The following is a 25,757-nucleotide window of genomic DNA, read 5'->3' as shown; positions in this document are numbered from 1 at the left end:
TTCTTGGCAACGTGATTGTTTAATTTTCTTTGAATAAGATGAAACGATGCTTTCACCTGGATGGATTAACTAAAACCTCGAGCTTTACGATTTCGGGTCACTGTGTGGACAGGCAGAAGGGTGTTGAGTTTGGTTCGCACAATGACTGGTCTTTCAAAATAGCTCCCTTGTGAATTCTTGATGTATTTTAATCTTGAACTTTCTCTTCTGCGTAGCATGACTTCCAATCGATTCCGATTGTTTGCCTGAACTGTGTAGGTGGGTGCCTTGAAGAAGTAATAAACATTATTGTATGTCTTGTATTCTATCGTGTCGTTTGGATATTCGTTTACTATTCTTCGCTGATCATTCATCTACCTATTCATCCACGCTTTAATTGCCGATTCATCAAACAAAAGCAAAAGCTAACAACTCAGCAAAAGCTCAGCCCCCTATAGGGAGCTTACGAAAGATCCGAGGAGACTCTTACCAGCCTCAAGTGTAACGATGCAAGGATTTTTACAAGTAGAAAACGGGACTCGAACCCGTGACCCGTGGGAGCGCGGCAATTCAGAACGAGCTAACATTCCCCGCCACACCACGGGCCTTGGTGACGATAATAAACAAATTTGTATCCTATAGAGGGTATTGGGGTGGCCGTTCCAGCGGACTCTCGCTCATGGCTCATAGCTCATAGGGAAGTCTGACTACGGTACCTTAGGCATAGTTCCGTACCTCCTTGATAATCCACTATGTGCGATGGTTACTCACAGTCCGACGAGGTAAACCGTACGGGATGTTAAAGAAAGCATTGGGATCACATACCACTTCGCCATTGGCAACAGTACTCGCCACACTTACTACCTCAATATTACCAGGCTGGATCTAAACTATTCGTCAGTTTCCCAATATGGACATAATTGATAACAAAACAGAAAAGGAAAGAAAGGGACAGCATGGTATCGACTTACGAACTTAACACCGTCTTTGGTCTCCCACCACACATCCCTATCATCACCAATCGTCTTGGCCTTTGTATTCTCAGGCCACGGGCTCACGCCAACCATGTGCGCCTCAACAAACCGCTGAATGTTCCTCTGCGCCTTATCCCTGCCGTCGTCGCCCTCGTAGGCGTCGGCGCCGAGCTGCTGGTAGTCGCGGGGATCCTCCCACGGTTTCCGCGGCAGCTTCTCGACGGCCGAGTTGAGGGGCGCCAGCACGGTGGTGTTGCGCCCTTGGTCGTCGAGGCGGCGCGAGGCGGATTCGATGTCGCGCGTGAAGCCGGCGAAGACGTTGATACTCCGGTCACGGCCCATTACGTCGGAGAGCCTCACGCCTCCTCCTCCTCCGTCTTGGCCCGGGCCGGAAGAGGAGGGGGGGTCTGAGGGCAGCGGTGGTGGCATGGCTGGACCGGGGGCGGGGTCTACGGATTCTACGATGGGTTTCTGGCGGAAGAAGCGGGGTGCGTATCCGTTGAGGCCGGAGCGTTCGACGGGGAGGGATCTGAGCTGGGCCGTCACTACGGTGCAGGTCAAGAGAAGTATTATGGCGGTGGGCCGTCTCATTATGCTTCTTGTTCTTTGGGAATGGGGAATTTGTGTATCGAATTAAGATTCCCGTCGTCGCAGTTCAGGAATGCAGCAATGCAGTTGCACTTGCCTTGGAAACTACTACACTGATGGCGCGCGTCACTTTCACGTCGGATGCGGCTTCGCGGCCTTGGATTTTCCCCACGGGACCAGATTTTTGGAAATCTAAGGGCGACGATTGGCTGCATGATAGGATGACATCACCCATGCTCCGATGCTGCGCAGGGCGGTGCTCTCCGCCAGCAGGAACACCTGCGACTCGTTTGTGGGAAGGTACTTTGCTCGCTGTAAGGCACACCAAACCAGCAGCAAAAGCGCAACCGCCTCACACCACGTGATGCTCGATCAACGAGGCAAGTCGCAAAACGCTTACTTTCCGAAGATGCCTTCACGATGCGGAAGCGAGTTCTATCTTTTGTTCCTGCGTTGCCGACGGATGAGCGCACTCGCCGAGATACACCGAAGACGGCAGCCCAATAACCCCAGGTATTCTCTACTATTTTGTCTCACAGAAGGGAGCGATTGCGGAGACGGGCAGCCGTTCCCCACACTTTTCTCAATCCGCGGGTTTCCTTCTGGCACAGGTGAGTTGAGGTGAGGATGCGCGAAACGGCAGTCGGGGCAGTCGGGAATTATTGCTGCATTTGAACGAGAAAGACTGGCTGGGAGAACCCTATGCCTCAGCAATCAGCGACAAAAAACGATGCAAGGCCACCACTAGCAATTATACCAATAGTTTGGTTTTTATTATCCTCAGGAATCAATAAAGCTTCTCATGAATCATGAGAGGCTGAATTGGAAACCAAGTCGATGGGATAGGTGGCAAGTTTCTGTATGGGGGGGTTTTACGGTCAACGAAGCTTGAGCACCTGACACATCTAGGCTTTTGCTCCGTCCTGCCGCTTTCCCCAAAGAATGCCCCCTTTCACATGCGAAAAAAAAAGATGTACGGCCTGGGTTCCCCAGACCAGCCCAGTCAGCCCAGTACCAGCCCCCAAGCACGACTCCAAGAAAGAAGTCCTTGGAGCCGGAAATGGCCCGTGAGAGGAAGGGGATTTGTACTGTACTACTGTGTATTCGACTATCTTCGTACGAGTGCGGAGGAATAAGCTGGACTGGAATGCAGGCCGAAAGTGGTCGCCCAGCAGCGGCAAGGGAAAAGAGGGGACGGCAATGCGAGTAGATCCTCGGTCAGGTGCTAAAAGTTCCGGACCGGTCAATCATCTGACCTGCACCTCTTGTGTGGGGGATTAGGTGGGAGGGGACCTAGTGAGACTACGGTACCTACAGTCCTACACAGTACGTGGTGGCTATGCCTCTCTTGCACGTAGCTACACTCGTGGAGATTCGACGGCGCCTTGAGAATTGCGCTCGACCAGCCGCAGCCTCAATGCAGCCGCACAGTCTTGAGGGGCAGAAGGGGCTGGGGAAGGGTTTTGGAACGTGTCCCATGGCATGGGGCATCGCAGGCGGCGGGTTTATGCCCGTGAAAGATGTCGATTACCCGTTCACCTTGTTGACACGAGGCATGTGGTACGCACCCAAGGTTGTGGGGAGAGCGGGAAGGCGACGGGACGCCAATCGCTGGTCAGAGATTCGACGGCAGACGTTTAGTTTTGGTAGCCTCTCAGACGGGAAGACAGGCGGTTCGAGGTTCAGTCAGCTGCATGAGCTCGAGCACGAGGGTAAGCCCGTGACCTTGGATGCACCTTGGGTGGAAGTGGTAAATGAGTGGCCTTCACATGTCAGAGGCGAACGATGGACGGCTCGAAAAGTCCTGAAACTGTCACAAAATTCTTCATGGCCTTTTCTGCGGCAGCTTACTCCAACAATTTGACTCGTGAAAGTGTACTTACCTACACAGTTGGAGCTAAGGCTGGCGCAGGCGTGGCAGGTGAACCGGTCTGCCATCCCTTCTCGAGAGAGCCTCAATTGCATCTTTTGAGGTTTTTGGGTCAAACGTCTTCAACATGTCTAGGTACTGTGTAATGCCCTCTCTTCCGTTGGTCAGTTCGGTAAACGGAGCGCAGAGGTACCTCAGTAATAGACGGGGAACCTTTAGTAGCCAGACGGGGAATTCGAGACTTTTAGAACATCCCCCACAGTTTCCCCCAGTTTTGCAGGTCGCGGTCCACCACCGAGGAAAGCGAACGCGGGCCCAGTCTCGGCCAGAATTACTGCGAGAAGCCAACGAGTGTCTGGGGTCTCTTCATGCTAGAGGAGCAGTTCAGTTGCAATGCCCTCCGCAGACCGGACGCAATTGCCTGTTCGTAGTTGATAGACACAACATGGAGGAAACTTTTCTCACGATGCGCAATTGGGGAAATAAACTGCACATGGAAGACAAGACTCAATTGAGATTCCATCTCTCTCGTCGCTCTCGGCTTCCCCACACCTGTACCTAAGAAAAAAAAGGTGTCCCATTGTTCCTCGGACCACTGCCACCACTTGACCAAAAGGCTCATTCTTACTGGTACGTTCATCTGCCTCCCCCCGTTTAGTGACGCCAATTCTCCTCCCCCAGGGCCCCAGACCGTCCCTTTCCCCGACCCCCAACTCTGAGTCTCTGACCCAAACTCGGCCCAAAACTGACTAGCACCGCGGGCAAGCCCAGTCGTGGACTCGTGTGCCATGGAAGTCCCCAGTGCGAAGTTGCCCCCCCTGGTTTCTGGTTTTCCCACCGGCGCTTCGACCTCGGCTCACGAATCGCCGTGTCAGCGACCTTTCTGCCACTCCCTCCCATCTGCGCGCACCACCTCACGCAACCAGAACAAGTCGTCTCCGTAAGGTATGTACCACTGTCCCACTGCACCGTACCATACGGTACGAAGTATACCCCCCCCCCCCAGGTCCCTTGCGGAGCGGATACCACTACCACCTGCACCTGCCTTCGGCCCCAGACCCGCGTCGTCCTTGTGCCTTTGTCCCCATCTTCCCTCGGCGTAGCAACAAGACGAAAGGCACCGCTCCTCTTCTCGTTTTCTTCTTAAACCTCTCCATCCAAACTCTCTTCCTCCCCCACCATCTTTCCTCTTCCCCATCTTCTTTGTTTGTTCTCCATCCTGTCCTCTGGAGCGCATCAATACCATCACATCAATCAAAATGGCACCCAGAGTTATCGTCGTTGGCGGTGGTCGTAAGTTACCTCAGCCCCTTCTTCCTGCTCCCACCTCCGCCTCTCAGTCTTACCACTCTCTCTGCCGCGGCCAATCTCGGCCTCGTCTTACCCACTCACATGCTAATCCGTGCCAGTGTCTGGCTTGAGTGCCGCGCATACCATCTACCTCGCGGGAGGCAACGTTGTCGTTCTCGACAAGCAGGGTAAGTCTAATAAACCCATTACTATTACGCTGCTTGTGATTGTCGCAAAGCTTACGCTCCTACTATGTAGGCTTCTTCGGAGGCAACTCCACAAAGGCCACCTCTGGCATCAACGGTGCCTTGACGCGGACACAGGTCGACACAGGAATTGCCGACAGCGTCAAGCAGTTCTATGATGATACCCTCAAGTCTGCTCGTGACAAGGCCCGCCCCGACCTCATCAAGGTCCTTACCTACAAGTCCGCTGCTGCCGTCGAATGGCTTCAGGATGTCTTCAACCTGGACCTTACTCTCGTTTCGCGGTTAGGGTAAGTCAATCGCAGAGGCCCAATATCAAAATTTCCTCAGGTCCTAACCTATCCTACAGAGGTCACTCCCAGCCCCGTACCCACCGTGGTCACGATGCCAAGTTCCCTGGTATGGCCATCACATATGCCCTCATGCAGAGACTCGAGGAGCTCGCCGAGACCGAGCCCGAGCGTGTCGAGATCATCAAGAAGGCCCGCGTTACCGGCCTGAACAAGGACGGCAACACCATCACTGGTGTTTCATACGAGTTCAACGGCGAGGAGCAAAAGGTTGATGGACCCGTCATTCTTGCCACCGGTGGTTACGCTGCCGACTTTGGCGAGACCTCCCTTCTCAAGAAGCACCGTCCCGATACCTTCGGCCTCGCCACCACCAACGGCACCCACGCCACTGGTGACGGTCAGAAGATGGTCATGGCCATCGGCGGTAACGGTATTGACATGGACAAGGTCCAGGTCCACCCTACCGGTCTGGTTGACCCCAAGGACCCCGGCTCCAAGTGGAAGTTCTTGGCTGCTGAGGCCCTTCGTGGTGAGGGTGGTCTCCTTCTCAACGCCGACGGTGACCGTTTCTGCGACGAGCTTGGTCACCGTGACTATGTCTCCGGCATGATGTGGAAGGAGAAGGACAAGAACAAGTTCCCCATCAGACTCATTCTCAACTCCAAGGCCTCCAAGGTCCTTGACTTCCACACTCGCCACTACTCTGGCCGTGGTCTGATGAAGAAGATGACCGGTGCCGAGCTGGCCAAAGAGATTGGCTGCTCCCCCGACCACCTCCAGAAGACCTTCACCACCTACAACGCCATTGCCGACGGCAAGCAGAAGGACCCTTGGGGCAAGAAGTTCTTCCACAACCTGCCCGTCGACATCAACGATGACTTCCACGTCGCGCTGATGGAGCCTGTTCTTCACTTCACCATGGGTGGTATCGAGATCAACGACAAGGCCCAGGTCTTGAACAGCGAGCAGAAGCCCTTCGACGGTCTGTTCGCCTGCGGTGAGCTTGCTGGTGGTGTTCACGGTGCCAACCGTCTCGGTGGTTCTTCCCTACTTGGCTGTGTCGTCTACGGCCGTGTTGCCGGTGACACCGCTAGCAACTACCTCTTCCAGCAGGCCCTTAACGGCGTAGGAGGTGCCACCTCCCGTCTCGGCCAGATCTCACTGCACCTGGACCCCGCCCAGCCTGGTCGCGTCACGATCGACTGGAACAACGGTGGTGGCTCTGGCGGCCAGGGTATCCCTGCCCAGCAGACCACATCTGCCGCCGGCCCCACGCCCGAGAAGGCGGACGGCCAGAAGGCTTCCAAGCCCAACAACCCCAAGGAGTTCTCCGTTCCCGAGAAGGAGTTCTCCATGGAGGAGGTTGCGAAGCACAACACCAAGGAGGACCTGTGGGTCGTCGTCAAGGGTGTTGTGATGGATCTCTCAAACTGGCTCGAGGAGCACCCCGGTGGACCCCAGGCTATCATGAACTTCATGGGCCGCGACGCCACCGAGGAGTTTGAGATGCTGCACGACGACGAGGTTATCCCCAAGTACGCACCACAGCAGGTGATTGGCCGCGTCAAGGGCCAGACGCCGAGTTTGGAGCTGTAAATTTTGAGACGATCATCTACGACGAGCGCACGACGGAATCTTGGCTTTGGGTAAAACAGTGATAACCGGAGTAACGGGTGCGCATTGGCGCGCTTTTTTGAATTTGGGCATTTTTCTCACATCTCGGGAATGTATTCATAGATACATGTTGAAGTCTCTTGGATTCAATGGAACTCCAAACTCTCTGTTCACTTGATCCTCCATCAAAATGACATGATGCAACTGACTCAGAGGGACGTGCTACATGGGATTACATGTAAGCTAGGACAAATATTGAGCTACGACTTTAAGGTAGCTAAAAGGTACAGTAGCTAGCCGCCGGCTAGCCCTTCATCCATGTACATGTTTAACCATCTGCGTCGAAATCTACCACAGCCTTAGAAATCACGAACCAAACATGTGCACACTACCAGTGATACTATCTTCTTAGTCGTATCGCATGATCAACAGAGGCCCAGAACACACAAGATCAATTTTACCATTGGCTGCTGTTGGTGATGGCAATCTTGCCTGGTGCCATGACGGAATCAATGGAACCTTTGAGGAATAATCCACGAGAGGCTTACAATTTCAATACAAATCCCGGATGTTTCACAATCTCAAAGTGTTTAAAACAAGTCCATCCAATCTCGCTCAAAGGCGGTAGGTTGTAGAACTACCCGTGAGCTGATGAGCGTGCAAGTGGTTCGTATTCTCATTGCGGTGTCCAACCTGATTATCGTCTAGCTAACTAAATCCCCATAGGCAGCTCCCAAACTCCTTCGGAACTAGGTTTGCCTCGAATCTGTCAGGACGCCTCTTCGTTCTCCTCGGCCTCCTTTAGCGGCTTTCTCGCATGGATCATGTACCTGCAAATCTGTCAGTGGTTTCGAGATGGGATAGGTAGTGTGTTTCGGTGAAAGGCAAGGCGGAAAGGCGCAAGGGGAGAAGGGGGTGAAAGACTTACACGGGAATATAGGCATGCACGTTCTTATTCTTCAGCTCGTTCCGGACGCTGATGAGGAAGACGTTGACCTCCTCTTTCGTCCACTCGAGCGCTCTGGTGAAGGGGGCCATGCTCCAACCCTCGACGCCCTCGAGCATGTTTTCGAGGTTCCAAATGCCGAGTTCTCTGTAGTGCGGGTCCTTGGGCCACGCGTTGATGGGCCACTTGTACTTCGTGACCGAGACGTCCTCGAAGCCGACCTCCTCGAGCAGCGGCTTGAGGCTCGGGCAGTGGATGAAGGGGCGGCCAAAGATGTTGCAGGCCTCTTCCAGCCTGTCGACCCATTCAATCAAAGGACTGTCGGGCTTGAGGGTGCCGTCGTCGCAGTCGGGCCTCATGTGGGCTTCTTGCAGTTCGATGTATCCTCCGGGCTCGAGGAAGCTGGATTCAGAGTATGCTGATGTTAGCTCGGAGGGCGGTGGAGATTGCTGGCTGGGCTCCCGGCAGCCGTTTGTAGGTGAGAGAGAGCGCGCGCGTGTTTCAACTCAACTCGTAAGATTGCTTGAAGAACCTCTTCCAGTCGGCGATGCTCGAAGTCATGACGCGCGTGTGGATGTAGTCAAACTTTGTGTGGTACGTCCAGGGCTCCTCGAGGTCGTCAACCTCGAACTTGACGTTGGGCGGAACACTGTACATAAAAGAATATCAGCTGGTGGTGGATTTGGCATTGTTTGTTATTCTGCCTACAATGCTGTTTGTGCCGGAGACAGGTCGATGCCAACAACCTACAAGACCAAAGAATCAGTACTGCCGGCCTCCATCGATGTCGCAGATGATCAGAGGAATCACGTTACTTACCTCGGCATCAGGATGCTCGTCGCCGAATTCGATGCACCAGATTCCTGTGCCGGTGCCCACGTCCAGGACGCGCCTGACCTTGGATCCTTCCTGAGCCGGCGGTGCAAGACCCAGCCTATAGTCGAGCGTGAGAAGGAAGATGTTGTGTTGAAGGTCTGTAGGATTTTGTAAGTTGAGACTGTTCAGAAAGAAACACGAGTGAGTATCTGTTAGCACTTACCTAGCCTGTCATTCTCCTTCTCGTCGTTGGGGTAGCTGTATTCTGTGTCATGTTAGCGGTGGAGGAGGGCGCGCCTGGGGAGCAATCCATACGGCCATCTTTATATTTGTGATAAGTTCTACCGTTCTCGATACGATGGTTCATTATCGAGCTTGCCAAGCTCGTGCTGGAAGAGGCGATACTCTGCAACCGAGGAGGGTCGCCATTGTCAGCAAAGGACATTAATCATCGAATGGCCAGGAACGCGGGTATACTTACAGTCGCCCGGTCTGATGAGCTGTCATCGGCATCCTGAAGTAGACGGTTAGAAAGTCCGATCTTGGAGGCAAGTGCAAAGTTAGTAACGGAATCAAACTCAATTCAGACTCACAAAGTCATCAGCGATGATAATGGGACCATTGTCTCCGTCAGTCGGTTGTTGCTCGTTAGACATCGTCGTTTCGATCTGAGAGTCCAAACGTTATGGAAATTTGGTTGGAAAGTGACACAGACGCAGGGGAGGAAAGATTCAAATATCTATTGTGAACTCCGCCTGCATAACGTCCAGTAATCAAACCCGGCGACGCGGCGACGGCGAAAACAAATGTTTGTGTGAACCCCTCTTCTTGAACTGGCACCACTGGCAACGATTATGCACGTTGGTGGCGAGGGGGACCGATCTGTTGGTGGAGACGCCGTGTGTTTTCGCAAGTTCCAACAAAACAGCAAGGGTTTACAGACGTATTAGGAAAGCAGAACGCAACCCAGTCCCGAGGGTACGCACGTAGATGTCTTCGGTAAAGAGGAATCTTCAACGTGTGCATTGGCGATCGGTCGTGTTTCCCGGAACGGCTAAAGGGCCTCGTCACTACATGAGATCCTTCGACCGGATGGCCGGGACAAACACAAACTGCAGAGACTATGCATCTGCCATTGAGTTATCGTCTTCTTCTTCTTCTTCTTCTTCTTCTTCTTCTTCTTCTTTTTTTGGTTCGATGAGAAGAGATTCAACACCCTAAAGAGCCTGAATAACTGATTCTTCGGCGGGTCGTGAGAGTGAGATCAAACAACATTGAGCGGCATCGTCGCTGCCGTCCGCGAGCGTATCTCCAACCACCGCCAGGTCACCTCGAAATCAATATCGGATCGTGCAGTTTCACCCTTCGCATGATCCCCAACAAAACATGAGCGATCAAGGCTTGAGCCTACTGAGCTGGTCCTGATATTCCGGTTCAATTCTCTCGCGAAGTAGGCAGAGGAAGTGATACTACACGTCAAGTCTCGCCCATCCTACGAGTCGCCTCTTCCCTCAGACAATTCAGGACAAAACAACAGCCTTGAAGATACCCCCTTATCGTCTACTAACCTCTAGTCTCGCAATCTGTTACAGACAATAGTGGGCGTATCTAGAATTCTCGACAGTTATCAGATATGGTCCAGGCTCTTCATGAGCAAAACCACCGCAGTTGCAAAGCTGATACCCAAGTTCTCTAGAAATCATACGCAACACCACCAGTCAATGAACCCGAAATGAAGACAGGCTATCACCACACACCCAATCTTCAAACCTCATAATCAGATACGCAAAACCCGCTTCAGAAACCATTCTAACATCCAACAACGAGCTAATAATCCAGTCCTCGATTGTCCAAGCAGAAAATCTCACCTACAGCTCCACCACTTCACCATTTCCGTCTCGCCACCATTAATAATGTGCAACATCCAACAATTCATCTGCAACCTATGCGACCGCCCCAAAGTAGTCTCCCTCACCTACTGCAAACCAGTCCTGGATGCCGGCCACATCCCCTACTCGCACGTCCTCATCGAGATGAAAGACACCTTCGTCTGGACGCCCTTTCAAGGCTGCGAAGGGCTCCCAATCGACGCGGTGGCGGCCCGCTGGATGAAGTGCGGCTCGTTCGACTTTACGGATGACGAGGCTGAGATGGATGAACAGTTTGATGCTGATGATGAGATGAGCGACTAACATGTCGAACCATGACCGACGGCGGTTGGATGGTAGTCCCCAGATTTGGGGAGAGACAGAGAGAGAGATGACGGCGAGTGATGGCTACAACACGTATGTGGGTTTCGAGTGCTAGGCTCTAGAAAATATGGAGGCAACTAGATAAACGTTGGCTGGGCTTTAGAACAATGACAAACAAGGTGGTACTCCTTTCTTTTCTCACTGGGTTCTAAAGTTCACATCAGTTCTTTAACTCAAGGATCAAATCTGCCATTGATATTGTGCGTAATCGGCTTGCTATTCTAGTGGTATCATCTTATTCTGTAACAACCCGCAACGAAAAGGGACGGCAGAAAGGTATTAGGGACTAATGACAGAAAAGGGGGGTTTAGATCCGGCCAGGGATCTGAAAATCGGAGACGTTTGTATCTCGAAGAATTAGAGACCGGAAAAAAAGGTGGCGCTTTTTTAGTCGTAATGATGCTGGATGCTGCAGTCATTCAAAACATACGCAGAGAATCCGAATTTCAAATCGGGAGGTTCAAATGTCGTCCATCAATCTTTAACGGCGGACGGGAGGGGTTCGGGCACCCGTCAAAGGAGGACCTTGGGAGTTCTCCATGTTGCCAGTCAGTTCAGCAACACGCGCTTTAATACGCGCTACGCGGGATTCGATCGCTATACATGGTCAGATCTTGGGCGCCAAAGGTTTCTAGTTTCATGGTAAGGCTTACTCTCTTCCCCACTTGTGTCGTCGCCATCGTCGGTAGTCTTGCTGTATCCGCCCCGGCTCTGTTCTTCGCTCTGGCGTTGAGCTGCGCGATCCGCAGCGTTCTTGCGGATCTGAGCCCATCGGTCGACTGCGGGCGGCGATCTAGGGCCATCCTCGGGAGACACCGGAGCGGACGAGTTGTCCGCAGGAGGTTCGGGGGTCTTCGCACGTCTTGCGATAGGGGGCGGAACAGCATCCTCGGAGTCGTCGTCGGGGACGAATGCGGGCTGCTCTTGCAGAGGGCCCTGGTCAAACCGCGAGAATTCGTGCCGAGCCTCGTTGGCATCGTCGGTATCGACGCGAGAAAGGGATTCATCAACGGACGGCTCGTACTGCGGCTCGTGAGCTTGGGTCTCAACTGGGGCGGGTTGAGGAGTCTCCATTGGTGTGATGTAAGCCTCTGCAGGTGTTGGTGTGGGGAGATTGGACTCTGAAGCAGCGGGTTGGGGGACAGGAGAAGGAGCAAGCTTTGGCGGCTCGGGAGTTGCTGTCTCGCGCTGGAGCATACCGTTCAAATCTGCGGCGGCATTCTCAGGCAGTTTCGAGTTCCGGTTCTTGTTACGGCCAAAAAGCTTGCGAAGTCCACCTCCACCGGTCTTCTCCTTGTGGAGCTTCTTGGACTTTTTGTCCTTCGGGCTGGTGTCCGGTTCAGGGGTGAACATGTTCTCCCGTGCCTGGTCATATGAGTCCTTCGGCGGGGGCATCGGAGAACTGCGGCCCTCCTCGAGTCGGTCGGTCGGGTGCAGACCACTCGGGGCCTCTGATTCCTTCTCGGATGGAATGCGAGGTTCGTCGTCTTGCGCGCCGGGGGGAAGCGGGGATGGCGAACGAGGGAAACCTGGTGAGCTCTGGGTCAATGGCGAGGGCTGTGGTTGCAGCGAGGGCGACTTGGCCGGGACTTCCGGGCGAAGCTCCGCTCCGTTGGTGTTGCCGTTTGAGTATTCGTTATGGCCTTGACTGTCCTTCCTTTGCATGGTGGAAACACCGATACCGCGCCCAGCAGTGTTGTTCGCCAGGTAGGCCTCCCGAATCGCTTCCTTATCGTACTTGTTTGCCCATTTCATCGCTGGAGACGCCTGACGCATGATTTCTGGCTGGAGGGTGAATACACTGGTGGTCTTCTCTCTCGCCGACTCATCATTCCGGCCTCGGCGAGCCTGCAAAATTTGCTGTTGCTTCTCCTGCTGCTGACGGGCCTGAAGCTGTTGAGCAGCAGCTTGAATCCGAGCCTGTTGATCGGGACCGATGCTTGATTTACTGACATTGGGATCTGTCTTTTTATTGCCCTTCTCAAGAGTATGCTTGCCGGTTGATTTACGGCGGTTGACGCCCTTATTGCGCCTTGTCCAGCTGAAGAATCCCTTCTTTTCGGCAATGTAGGCTCCCTCCTGAGGCTCGGGGGCGGCACCAGCAACCATCTCCTCCATGACGAGCCATCGACCACGTTTAATGGTCGTCTCAATCACGGCGCAGCGGCCAAACGCAGATTTTCTCTCGGGAGTCTCTTCGGGTGCAAGACTGCTCATCCAAACCCACCAGAAGCTCTCGTCGAGGTCAAAGCGGGCAATGCTTGCTAGCTCGCCAGGCTCGAGACGATCCGACTCCAGGCGTGGGTTGTGAGATTGGGAGCTCCGTTGGCGTTGAGCTGTCTCGATGGGCGGCAACTGCTTATCGGGCGGCAGTAGCATGTTCGGGTTGTTTGGGTTGTCATCCACAAAGCCAGACGAGAGGAAATCGGCCCAGGAAGGTGTAGTCGGCCGTCCCAAGCCCATGTTGCCAGCCGCAGGTGTGGTTCTCAAGCCCTGGGGTTTGCGAGCCGCAGCTGCCGCTTCTTGGTCATCGTCGTCGTCGTTGTCCTCGAGAGCGCTGGTGAAGCCAATGTCTTCGAAGCGTGACCAGGATGCGTCGCGCAAACTCGTCGAGTGTTTTGAGCTGGAAACTTGAGACTGATTGGCGGAGGAGATCGATTTCAAGACGCGACGGCATTCTTCCGTCAGTGCCTTTACAGGATCCTCGTACTCGGAAAACTCGCGCAGAGCTTGGTCCTCATCACGGTACTGGAAGTGATTGGCTCGACGGAGTAGCGCAAAGGGGCCCGGCGAAACGGTGTCCACGATCATAACGACCCTGTATGTAGAGGACTGCATCAATGATGGCTTCTGGGGAGGATACTCGGTTTCCTGAAGCAATTTTTGAAGAGACATTGGCAGCAGCGAGATGGAGCCCTGCGTCTGCTTCTGCGGGGCCAAAGATCGCAGGTAGGCGAAGAACAGATGGCTCGTAGCATCAGCGGCGCTGAAAAATGTTAGTGTTGCTCGACCCTCGTGGTAATTTTACTCACCTTGCCCATGCCTTGTAACCACCTTCGAAGCCACTGCCCGTGTCCTTGTGTTCGAACGCCCACCAGGCAGCCGTCCGAGACAATTTCCGTCCGCCCAATCCGTTCATCTTGCTGTGGGCGGCAATTGCAGACATCAAGTCGAAGAAATCGAAAATGATACACGAACGAGCTCCATTATCCACACTCAGAGGGATGAATGTTTTGAACGAGTCCCTCGCCATATTTGAGTCTAATGCGCGGGTCAGCCCATGGTGCCCATGAAATACTCATGTGAAGTGCCGAGTCCGTTTGTGCAACATACCTTGCTCGCCGACTTTGAACAGCTCGTACGCATCCCAGCCTACAACACCGCCTGCAAGGCGACTCCAGCACCATTTAACTACGCCAGCAATGACCTAGTGACATGTAAGTATATCAGTGGTAAATCTGTGTTCAAGATTCACAAACCATTGGCTCAGTCATGCGAAGCTCTTGCGACAAGAATTCGCCGCGCAAAGGTTGGCTTCCATCGAAAAAGTGGCGGATGAAGGTCCGGACCGCACTAGGGTCCGAAGTAGGTCTAAACGGCAGCAGCAAAAAGGGGTGGTCGAGGGCTAGGTTGTGACATGTCAGTACACCGTTGGCGCAATTGGCCGAAGTTCAGAGAAAGGCGACGCCGGGAGCTCAGAGGCAGATGCAAACGACATACCTCTTGCTTTCAGCTCGTCAGTGCAACGCCTGATCAAGTCCTGGATCTCTTCGGGCTCGACCGTCTTCCTCGTGAAAGCGTCGTCCCATTTTGGCTTCGCGGGCAGCTGATCGGCATTGTCAAAGTTGGCGCCCTTTTTTGCCTTTTTGGAGCCGTCCTTGCTCTTCAATCGGGAGAAGAGGCTAGGCATCTTGTCGGTGGACTCTCGCCTCAATCAAGGCGATTGGTGTTTGGAGCGGGGAAAGGCGCGATGCATTCGAGGTTGCGACGGTTGGATAAATGGGCAGGCGCGCCTTCTTTGACGAGGGGCAGGTTACAAGTCGTGTAATCGGAAGTGAGACAGGGAAAGTCAAGAAATCGATGTTGGGTGGACTCGGTCGGTTAAGGAATTGGCCGGGGGGGTAAGGTAGGTAGTCGCGAGAGGGCCGCGATAGGGGGCGGGAAGTGTGAGTGTGTCGTCGAAAGAGAGAGGTGCGCGCGCGTTTGCTCTTGGTCCAATGTCAATAATACGTCGTTGGAACGGTCCACCACGCGAAGAGATTCCACTAGGAAATTGCGATAGCGGGGGAAACCAACTGCTGAGGGCGAGGGTATCGGGAAACAAAGACGGCGGGGTTCAACGAAACGAAGGGAAATCTCCAGCAAGGGAAAGAATGATGTTAGGAGAAAAGAAGGGATGGACAGGAGAATAAGTGATGATGTTGCAGCTTTGCTTTGGGCACGAGGGAAACCGAAAAGAGAAGAGGCAGCAGCTCTGGTGAGTGTGACCTGTGTGTCTCCCGGCCGGCACTCAGGTTAAAGGCAGGTCCCGTTCTCACCTTACTTCTTTCTCTTTGGCTTTTTCCTAGAATTCAGGGGCGAATGAACAATCGGCGGGCTATTAATTGGAGAAGGAGAGAAATGGTATTATTTGGGGGGTCCCCTGGAGCCTTGGCCTGTCTGCCGGTGCTTGTCTTTTGGATTTTTTTTTTTTTTTTTTACACCACACTCTACAAGTGCCCTCTTCTTGCCTTGCTTTCTTTTTTTTTCTGCTCTTCTGTTTTTGATCTGTAGCCCCCAGACCCCCTGTCTTGTTATTTCAAGGTGGGCACAAGTACCTTTTGTGTGACGATCACCGCAGGCGGGTACCTGACTACGACCCTGAAGTGGCAACCCAAAGGGGGATAGCTCTTCATGCAGCGCGTTAGGGGTGTAGCTCTTCCTCAGTCCGTGGGACTCTGTGCAGGCTCTATGGCTCCCAAGAGTCCTTGATGGCTTTTGGCGGCGTCTGGTAGGTTCGCAAGGTCGCTGGCCCGTTGTTTGAGTCTCGACTTGTCGACCGTGGGCGGTTTTTTGGGTGATGCTAGCGGCACCTCAGAATCAGGCACGCCGCCCGCCGTACCGCTGCAACACAGCTTTCCCTCTTCCCCTGCCTTACCGATGGGACTAGGTTGGGAGAGTGGGAGAGGCGGGAGGGGCACGACAGGCCCTGAAATGAAATTAAATCGCTGGAACGAGGATCCTGGTCCTAGCGCCAATGGACACAGTCGGCGCCAATGAGACAGACCAACAAGATGTTAGCAGCAGAATCGAGTCTCTACGTAGTAAAGCCTACGGAGACAGTCAACGCCGTCGACCTTTCTCTCGCCGGGCTCGCCTCAGGCACTGTGGCCGAGGCCCTGTCAGTTCGACCGAGTCCTGAATCAGTCTGTACCGTAGATGGGTGACCACGGGGCAGACGTATCACCGCGGTGGGGGAGAGGCTGTTGGTGCCTGAGGACTAAGATCTCAGGCGACGATAATAGCATCACTCGGAGCAAACGGTAGAAGCGTTGCGGCGCCCGGACAACTTTCAGAGGCACCGAGAGAACCGGCCATGATAGGTTGGGGTGGAGGAGATGGAAAGGCTTCGGCGACGAGGATAGAAGGCAAGACGATGCGCGGAAGTTGGAACACTGGACGACCAAAACCAGAGACGACGCGCAATGTGTGATACTAGGTTCAGTGCTTTTAGAGCTAATGCAGAGTATGCAATGCCTGTTGCCGCTGCTGGTGCTCAGAGTAAGAAAACCTCAGATGGCCAAAGACAATGTAGCAAATCCGGCGTCGGTATCGGCTTCTTCATCGATAGACCGGACGAAACAAGTCGAGGGAGGGAAGGGAAGCGTGCCTTGTCAAAAGTGTGCTTCTTTGGTGTCACGGAAGGCTTTTCCCGTCAAGCAGACAAAGGGTTGATCTCAATGATCCAAGTCGTCTACCTAATATGTGTAGTCGGTACCCAAGGCCTCCTTGCTCGTATACACCCTTTCTCGTGAGATATTACCGGCCATGCCTGGTTGAGTCCATGAATGAGGTGAGACAAGTTGTCTCTGCTGCTTGTTGCTTGGTCCGGGCAAGCGTGGGAACCCCGTCAGTCGTCCGCACCTTAATTGAGCCCCCCCTAGCACCCATTAGCTCCGTTCGCCCTACGCACCTTTTTGGTGTCTTCCTCACTGCTTGGCTCTCAAGCAGCTTGGCAGCCAGGCTTACCAGGGTACTTAATTGATTGATTCTTAGCTTGAACTGTAGTGGTTGCTGGTGATATTGAGGCTTTCGGGATACATGCCAATGGTGTTACTTGTACAGAGCACTTTACCTCGCTGTGGAAAGAAAAAGGAAAGAAGGGGAGGGAAAGATGAGATGAGATGCAAAAGACACAATTGAAAGAGCCCCGAGCAATGTTCAACACCTTCAGGTAGGTAGAGAGATAGGTACCCTTTGATGAGGTGGTTTCTGCCATCGCTCCTCCCTTTCCCGGGGCCGCTTTACGGTTTACCTCGCTCCTTCCACATGGCGCCGCAACCCAGTGGGGGTGGGACCCTGTCTCGTTTCGGAGCGACTTCCATCTGCCTCGCCTGCTGCGGGTAGATCCTTCAGGCTTCACCTCTGCAAAGCTGTATCCGTCGAGGCAGCTAGGTACGGATACGGATACAGTTTTCATCTCTTCTCTGTCTGCCATCCATTGCTTGTCTTCGCCGACATCCCCTAGCCCAAACAAATCCACAAGCACATCTGCATCTTCTACCTCATCCCTTGATATACATCCACGATGCCAATGTACCCCGCGTGCCCGCCAGCCCACTCAATCAACCGTTGAAGCGTTGGTGTCATTCGAGGCATACCTAACATAAAGCAGATTTCAGCCCGTATCCACGCCTCCTAGCATCGGTACCACCGCCACGGCTCATCTCTCCAACGGCTATGTGTCGCACTCCTCATTTCGTGTCTCACGGTACCTTGGAAAGCAACAAGGTATGACTACAGATACTTAGACGGCGAGACGCGTCTCGAACCCGCCGCTCGCTTGGTTGATGTTCCGGCGCCCGCCCGTCCGCCCCACCACAGATCCCCGGCCAGACACGATGCGGAACCATTGTGCCTCAGTTGATGGAATTCAATTGACGCAGAAGAAACAGAATCGCGACTGACATTCGAGAAAGAAATTCACAAACAAGAAACCCGCCGCGCCGCCGCGCCGGCTCAAAAGCCCACGGCCGACCGCTCACAAAGGTCCGCAAGGGACGCCACACCATCCGTGGTGGTCCAGAAAAGCCCACAGCTCAGAGTAATCTATCTCCGGGCCGCCCAATCTGCTTCTCCCTTCTTTCCTCAGCTCGCCGTCAATGCCAATAATAGGTCGAGGATGATCCTACGTTTGGTCACTTGGTCGCGCATGAGTTGGCCGGTGCCAGCACATCCTCGTCGTCACCTCCTCCATACAGAACCGGGTCTTGCACACATCCACCGTGCCGAGCACCCCGCCAGAACAAGTCATTGGCTGTGACCCGTGCGCTTGATCGTCGTGTGCTGGCATCCGTCTAGGGGTGCTGTCAAAGCCTGACGAACAGCAACCTCCTCATCACTTGCATTGGGCATCGTGTGCGTCACCGATCTCTCCGACCTCAGCAAATGCTGTGCAGATGGCACTCGCTACCAAATATTCGTATTCTCTTCCCATGGCCGCATATTCGGATGTTTGGCCAAGTAGCCTCGAAATGGATACAGAGTACGGACACAGTCGCTCTTGACAGATCACTATGACACGATTGTGATAATACCACGCGGAAGCGGAAGCGGGCCAGCATGGCACGTTACGTTCATTGGCATGATGGTGGGCTCCCTCAAACCACCCGTCGGCGAGTGCGGCGACGCTCGAGCCTCCAACTGCGTCCTTCCCATTCCATCCCCTTGGGGATTTGTCCTGGCCAGCCTGGTACCTGCGCATGAACACACCTTCAAGGGGCTCAAGGACCTGCTTGCCTGCTCACGTTTGCTCCGTGGGCTCTGAGTGGCCAGGTTGAGATGCGAAACTCTCCTCTGGGCCTACCTGGATGAATATTGGGTGCGTTGCCGATCGATCAACGTCAGAAATGTCTGTTCGAACCCCACCAATATGGCCAACTCAATTATCGGACGATGTCTCTAGGCTGAAGGGCATTAAAGGGAGGGACGCCGTCATTGACAAACGTTAATAACTGCGGCCACCATCCATTGAGATGGGATCCGCCAGGAGCCAAGATGGCATTTTTGAGATTCTTTTGGTGACACCATTTCTCACATGCGGTGAAAGCTGCTGACTCAAATATATCAAATACCTACTGCTTCGCAAAGTCTCCCTTTCATCTGCCGGCATACAGCTCCGGTAGCACGACGCGGCTGCACCAACCCTAATCTTACTCCAACATCGGGAGGACCTTGAATTCCTCGCGATGACATAAGCCACTTCTATCTGAGGGGAAAAAAACATGTGACCATAGATTGCGCCGCGGCGGAACGCGGTTCAGAATGCATTGTGGTAGGAAAAATATGGTACATCTCAAACGTTTGGCCGCGAGGGCCCTATACCAGTTTCGAGAAACTGTAGCAAAAAGGTTCAGCTCGCCGTCTTACTCTGCTCAGCCGTGTACGTTGTCTCACGCCAGCTTGTGCTAATTGCGGCATTCCATTCTTCCGCCGCGCTTCCGTTCGCTTTAACTCGTATCGTCCACCTGAGCTCTGCAAGCTCTTAAGTCAGTACCGTAATCCGAGACATTACCGGGGCCGGCTTCGGGGTGGCGATAGGACCTCGAAGTGGGACCCGGCCTTCGGGCCTGGGCCGCTGATGGCGTGAGGGTGCCGCATTCCAGAGTTTGGCGCTTTGATCACCCCGGAATGTGAGATCTGCTTCACTACTTTAGCACCAAGCAGTGTCCGGTCGTTCGGTTTTTTGCGATATCGACCGCATCGCCTCGTAGTCAAGCTCGCCGTTGCCTTGCACCTACAACGGGGAGTCGCGTGTAACAGCTGCTAGACTCACAGGAGGCAGGAGACAGATACAGGCACCTCGTCTTACGGAAAACTTGACGCGGGACATGAGAAGGTTGTTTCGAAATGCATTCCTTCTAGGCTCGAAGACCTCAACAGAGTGCTAGTATTCGAGAATGCCATGCATGATTATCATCTAGGTGACTTACAACAGTGGTCACCACTCAGTGTCAAAGTCCACATCTGTCGGTGCGTAAATACTGTTCTCAATCGCGTTGGCGGCATGTACTTGTTCTTGCTCTCGCGTCATCCTCGTTCGTGCGTATAGCGCCGGGGTAGGGTAGCTGAAAGGGGGCATATTCGCCCCCTGTGTTCTCTTAACCTGGTGTTTGGATCAACTCAAGACGTTTTGGCAAGAAGGCGGCCATTCTTCTGGCGTGAATATACGTTTATTGCATCTTTTTCGGATGAAGCTCTGGCGTGTTATCTGCACAAGGGATTCGTAGTGAGATTCGAGTCCAAAGTTGTGTGAGTGACGTATATTGGAGACTTGACCTTCAAGGCGATTTGTCTTTCCCGGTTACGGGGCGAATTTGAGCCTCTCTTAGGGAGCTTCAAACGGGTGTTAAGTTTGTGTTTACGAGGCCATGGACTAGATAGACCTTTCGAGACTATGTGCGTCTTTTTAGCGGCACAGGAAGTATGCGTAAGGACGTACCTACCCGCGTAATTCTTGGTCACTCATTCTGCCGTCTGTGGACGTCTTTCCAACCAAGATCTATCACCCATCACAAGCTGCTGTCATATACCGAGTGAGGTGTTTGGGGCTCGCCTAGAAAAGCCATCCTAGAACTCTGGTCAGACAGATCTCATGATGGGTTTGGTGGTAAATATTCCGATACTCGTCTTGGAGGTGGATGGCCTGAAAAGGAGGAAAGCTTCGGAAGCTGGTGGGCACGACGTAGAGACTGCAGTGAAGGTTATAAGGCGAACATGGGGTGATGAGAGATATTTGCACACAAAAATAACAGACGCCGCACATAGTCTCGAAGTACTCGGATTGCCGTAAGCGAGAGCAAGTCGATTAAACCTACCTTACACAAGGTCACATACCAGTGCAAGCCCACTGGTGGATCACTGCCGCTCACAGAACAGGTCCCACGTGAAAAGTCCCCTCGCCAATCTGCAGGTCATCTGACAGCTTCCCACTTTGACCCTTGGACTTAAGTCGGTTCGAGACATCTCGGCGGCAAAGTCGAGGTGCCAAGAGAAGCAGGGGCTGCGGTTCGCTGCTGCTTTTGTTGGGACGCTTTGAGGTTGTCTACATGTATGATTTGAAGTCAGCAGTTTGGTGAGGTATAGTATAGAAGTACATTAAAGGATAAGGAAAGACGGTGTTCGTGTGTCAGCACAGGAAAAGAACTTCATGTTATTGCCCTAGTGTGACAACTTGGAAACATTGTCAGATGTCCATAGGTCTCCAATATCCAACAAAACATCTAGTTCCTACCACCTTCCAACTCACAACGCCAATGCATGTTATGGCTTTCACAACACATGTCATATTCAGACTTTTCTCACAGCTCCATCTTGTGAATGATTCCCTTGATGACTTTCAAGGGTACGTCCACAACTATAGCCTTCTTCCAAGTCAAGTCCCAAGATACTAATGTCCACGAATATTGCCCACCAAGGATAACTGAAAAACTAGAGTACATAAATCAACCGTTTAAAAGTCACGAGAACTTCGGGGTCAAAGTATTCCCCATAGTCCGATGGCTTTGAACTCTCTCTTCGGTTCGGCCCAAGCTCGGGGCCGACTGGGAACCTAGCCGGGGAGGATCGAGCCCGTCATGCACACCCATATTTAGGCGCAAACATGTATGTATAATAACTTTTGGTAATTCCGTCTGAAGAACTGAAAAGCCATCATAAGTGAAGGGATGACGTGCGCGGGAATTTCATAGGATCAAAAGTATCATGAGTCCGCAGGAGGAGGAGGAGGTGTGCATGCGTGCGTATGCCAGTGAAGGAGCCGCAGCTGAAACTCCCTTTGGAAGACAGTCAGCTAGAAGCAATGATAAGAGCTCAGGTTCCATGTGTGAATCATTCATCTATAAGAAAAAGAGAGAAGAGAGAATCTGAGTCGTTGCGTTGTGGTCTTATGGTGTAATTGTAGCAACTTACAAAACCGAACGGGATAAGATCGTGAAGAGCATCAACCACCAGTACAAGTCATTTGGACTTAGTCCCTTGATTTTATACGAGTGAATGAGACCACATGAGTAACACATTTCATTCTTTCATGTCGTCTCCGAGTACCTGGACGTACGATTCCGCCACTCCGGATACATCGAATGCAAGACAGGCCATGCGCCGGAGCAATCAAACCACGCCAACGTGAGCGCTTTGTCCGCGAAACCAACAACTCAGCCACCTCCGCATCTGCCATCTTCAAAACATGCAGCAGCTGCAAGATTTGTTTCCTCAAACTCTGCTAAGAGAGGGAACGAACAGGCAAGAATAAAAAGCCCTCTCTGCTTGGCGTTTGGGACGAGGTCCATGAGTTCCTACTAGTCCCATGAATCCCATTGCGGAGTAGGGCAACATGAGCCTGCCGAAAGCGACGGGACAGCGCAAGTAGTCAGCCCACTCACAGACTACCTTACGTTCACCCAAAGCTCACGATCGCCAAGGACGCAGACCAAGCCCGGGGGAAACGGCAACGTGTCTGGGGCTGAAGCTCTTGCGACCGGGCCAAGGCTCATGTTTCCACCGTGGTCGAAAGTTCGCCTCTACCGTTGGAGCCTCCACCATGTGTGTGGCTTGTACGCTCAACTTTCCGTGTCTGCTTCGTCACCTCTTCAGAGTATGTCTTGTACGTGTACGTAGTGTACAGTGTGTTCTCCCTGACGTAGACTATGTGAGCTTCAACCTTTCAACCTGCACGATTCGGTCTTGTCCGTTTCCATGAACGCTACTTAGGGCTGAGAAAGCTTGTGAGGGCGTTTGCGCCGGGGTCTTGTCGTCCGTGAATCTGGACCAGGTCGATGGGTGGCAGTGGTTGTGATTTGCTTGTCTAGTTCTGCAACTCTATATAGCTGACCCTTTTGGCATTCAGGGAAGGGCCAAGGACACTAAATTTCTTGTCTTGTTTTGAATTACTCTTACTATACCCATATCAGTATTTTGTTCTTGTGAGGAAAGCAACATGTGCGGAATTACGGCGGCTATCACACTCCAGCGGAGCGATTCCGCCCGCAGGAACGGTGACATCAATGGAACGAACGGAGTCAAGAGCAAAGCAGATAAAATTTCGGAGCACGGCACCCTGCGTCAACAGTTTCAACAGAGTCTTGAGGCCATCGCTCACCGCGGCCCGGATGCCTCTGGTGTCTGGATCAGTGATGATGCTACAGTCGGTATAAAATTCCCCTTGGTAGGCATATTTCGGAAACAGTCCAACTGATCATGTGGTATCAGGTCTTGGCCACTGCCGCTTAGCAATCAACGACCTCTCTCCGGACGGAGAGCAGCCATTACACAGTGACGATGGCAAGATCCACGCCGTGGTGAACGGAGAAATCTACGACCACGATGCCATCAGAGAGAGATGTATCAAAGAGCACAACTACCGCTTCAAGGGCCACTGCGATAGCGAGGTCCTGGTCGCCCTGTACAAGATCTACGGCGCCCCCGGCTTCTTCAAGCACCTCCGCGGCGAGTTCTCCTTTGTCATCTACGACGAGAACAAGGACCGGGTCATCGTGGCTAGGGACCGTTTCGGTATCAAGCCGATGTTTTGGACTGTACAGGACCAGGGCAACGGTACCAGTAAGCGGATGCTCTTGGCCTCGGAGATGAAGGGATTCCGAGCCTTTGGCTGGGAGCCGGAGTGGAATGTCTACGGGTTGCTCAGTGGATCTTCGATGCAAGCCGACTGCACCGTGTTCAAGGACGTTCGCAAGCTGGAGCCCGGAAACTGGATGGAGATTAGAGATGGCGAGATCAAGCATCGCCAGTACTGGGATCCCGAGTTTAAGGACAAGGTATGTGAAGCCGCGGTCATGATAGCTTCTGCTGGGAGGTGCAGTTTTGCTAACTTATGGCAGCGTGAGATGGAGACACGAAGCGCGGAGGAGATGATTGAGGGTGTAAGGGAGCGTCTGATAGAGGCGGTGAAGCTTCGACTGCGCGCCGATGTTCCCGTGGGAATCTACCTGTCTGGAGGTACGGAGTCGTCAGATCAAAAAGATCGAAGCACAAGACTGACCTTGCCACAGGTATCGATTCATCAGTCATTGCAGGAATTGTGACGAAGCTGGTAAAGGATCAGGGCATTGAGCTGGGCAATCAAGACGCAACGAAGCGCATTAAGTGTTTCACGATCCAGTTCCCAGAGTCATCGGGCTTCAACGAAGCTGGTGAGTGCATAGCCCCCTATGGATCACGATAGGGATACCATACTGACGCCCGACAAAAGATATTGCTGAGCGCTCAGCCGATTTCCTCGGCGTGCAGATCCTCAAGAAGGATATGAACGAGACAGAGCTCGCCGACAACTTTGCCGACGCAGTCTTCCATACTGAGCACCACAACTTTGACCTGAACAGTGTAGGAAAGTTCTGCTTGTCATCACTACCTCAACAGCACGGCGTGCCCGTCGTTCTTACCGGCGAGGGCGCCGACGAGCACTTTGCAGGCTACCCTTTCGTGCTGCCAGCCTTTCTCATGGAACCCGACCTCGCGTGGCCCCAGTCCGACATGACGGACGGCGTCCGCATCCCCATGTATCAGGAGATGACGGACGACCTCAAGGCCATGTTTGACCGCATCGGCATGTTCGAGGATGAATCCTCCTCGGGCGGCGCCGCCCCGACGAGCAACTCGATGCGTCTCGAGCCCGAATGGAACGCCTTCTCGCCGTGGGTGCGGGAGACGTACAAGATGCCCGGCTCGGCCGAGTCGACGCTCGCGCCAGAAGTCCTCGAGAAGATGATTGAGAAGTGGCACTCGCTGCACACGAGCCTCTACGTCTACACCAAGGGCCCGCTCGCCAACATGATCCTCACGTGCCTGGGTGACCGCACGGAAATGGCGCACAGCATCGAGGCTCGCCCTCCCTTCTTGGACCACCACCTCGTCGAGTACGTTAACAACCTGCCGCCGAGCGTCAAGGTCGCATATCAAGAAGCTGCCGGGGCAGCCGCCGGGACTGGAACGACCGGCACCGGAGCTAGTCTGTGGTGGAAGGACCTCAGCCCGGCACGTCAGAAACTGAGCGAGAAGTGGATTCTCAAGGAGGCCGGGAAGCCGTTTATTACACAGGAGCTCTATGAGCGGAGGAAGCACCCGTACTCGGCGCCGGTCAAGTGGCCGCGCGGCGGACCCGTGTATAAGATGATTGCGGGGCTGATTACGCAGGAGAATATTGAGAATCTAGGCTTCATGGAGTGGGATAACGCAAAGAGGTGGCTTGAGGAGGGCTTTGGCGAGGATGCGAGCCCCAGAGCATTCCGAAAGCTGATCTGTACCGCCTCCTGGGTTGTTCTTAGTCAACGGTTTGGGGTGAAGAAGGCGGCCGTGGAACAGTGGTCAGCGAGTGCGTGATTGGATGCTCACTTAGGAGTTTGGGACTTTTAGAATTCTACGGTACGAGATGCTCTCAGGGACCTTATTCCGTACCGGGTACACTAGGAATGAGTTTGGATTAGGAATGCACAACAGGTATTGAAGAAAACGATTGGCTTTTGACAAACAATCCGGGACAATGTATTGATGCATTGGAAAATCTTGGCTGCATGTGTACACTTTAGACTTGCTTCGTTGGGGTCCCTGTCTGGCTTCTGATATGGGGACATCCGGACCGTTGGGCGGCCCCGCATCGGAGCCGAACCCGACAAGTAACCATGTCCCTTAGGTGGTGCCGTGAAATATTACCCCCAAC

At 53.4% G+C, this 25,757-nt stretch overlaps 7 protein-coding genes across 7 annotated transcripts; 4 read left to right on the top strand and 3 right to left on the bottom strand.

Moving 5' to 3' along the window:
• Positions 1-696: 696 nt before the first annotated feature.
• On the bottom strand, positions 697-1,544 carry CCOS01_06751 (uncharacterized protein; the record flags this gene model as incomplete). Its single annotated transcript, XM_060454919.1, has 3 exons — positions 697-729; positions 805-864; positions 951-1,544. The coding sequence occupies 3 exons, from the start codon at positions 1,542-1,544 to the stop codon at positions 697-699; spliced, it is 687 nt and encodes a 228-aa protein (XP_060314619.1).
• A 3,126-nt stretch (positions 1,545-4,670) lies between these two features.
• On the top strand, positions 4,671-6,796 carry CCOS01_06750 (flavocytochrome c; the record flags this gene model as incomplete). Its single annotated transcript, XM_060454918.1, has 4 exons — positions 4,671-4,704; positions 4,821-4,889; positions 4,960-5,197; positions 5,257-6,796. The coding sequence occupies 4 exons, from the start codon at positions 4,671-4,673 to the stop codon at positions 6,794-6,796; spliced, it is 1,881 nt and encodes a 626-aa protein (XP_060314618.1).
• Positions 6,797-7,583: 787 nt separating this feature from the next.
• Positions 7,584-9,232, bottom strand: CCOS01_06749 (uncharacterized protein; the record flags this gene model as incomplete). Its single annotated transcript, XM_060454917.1, has 9 exons — positions 7,584-7,644; positions 7,743-8,162; positions 8,293-8,409; positions 8,469-8,506; positions 8,580-8,734; positions 8,800-8,841; positions 8,892-8,982; positions 9,058-9,090; positions 9,170-9,232. 9 exons carry the CDS (start codon positions 9,230-9,232, stop codon positions 7,584-7,586), a joined length of 1,020 nt encoding a protein of 339 aa, XP_060314617.1.
• A 1,257-nt stretch (positions 9,233-10,489) lies between these two features.
• Positions 10,490-10,768, top strand: CCOS01_06748 (uncharacterized protein; the record flags this gene model as incomplete). The annotated part of the gene is made up of 1 exon (XM_060454916.1): positions 10,490-10,768. The coding sequence occupies one exon, from the start codon at positions 10,490-10,492 to the stop codon at positions 10,766-10,768; it is 279 nt and encodes a 92-aa protein (XP_060314616.1).
• Positions 10,769-11,309: 541 nt separating this feature from the next.
• CCOS01_06747 (uncharacterized protein) lies at positions 11,310-14,738 on the bottom strand (the record flags this gene model as incomplete). The annotated part of the gene is made up of 6 exons (XM_060454915.1): positions 11,310-11,425; positions 11,482-13,814; positions 13,861-14,089; positions 14,162-14,255; positions 14,308-14,453; positions 14,549-14,738. The coding sequence occupies 6 exons, from the start codon at positions 14,736-14,738 to the stop codon at positions 11,310-11,312; spliced, it is 3,108 nt and encodes a 1,035-aa protein (XP_060314615.1).
• A 3,933-nt stretch (positions 14,739-18,671) lies between these two features.
• Positions 18,672-18,854, top strand: CCOS01_06746 (uncharacterized protein; the record flags this gene model as incomplete). The annotated part of the gene is made up of 1 exon (XM_060454914.1): positions 18,672-18,854. The coding sequence occupies one exon, from the start codon at positions 18,672-18,674 to the stop codon at positions 18,852-18,854; it is 183 nt and encodes a 60-aa protein (XP_060314614.1).
• Positions 18,855-23,021: 4,167 nt separating this feature from the next.
• Positions 23,022-25,420, top strand: CCOS01_06745 (asparagine synthase; the record flags this gene model as incomplete). The annotated part of the gene is made up of 5 exons (XM_060454913.1): positions 23,022-23,232; positions 23,294-23,859; positions 23,923-24,040; positions 24,094-24,234; positions 24,294-25,420. 5 exons carry the CDS (start codon positions 23,022-23,024, stop codon positions 25,418-25,420), a joined length of 2,163 nt encoding a protein of 720 aa, XP_060314613.1.
• Between the last annotated feature and the right edge of the window lie 337 nt (positions 25,421-25,757).

The sequence above is a fragment of the Colletotrichum costaricense genome (assembly GCF_030867565.1).
Source record: "Colletotrichum costaricense strain IMI 309622 chromosome Unknown Scaffold_6.1, whole genome shotgun sequence".
NCBI classification, from domain to species: Eukaryota; Fungi; Ascomycota; class Sordariomycetes; order Glomerellales; family Glomerellaceae; genus Colletotrichum; species Colletotrichum costaricense.
Note: the sequence above shows the minus strand (reverse complement) of the source record. Positions and strands in the feature narration are given on the sequence as shown.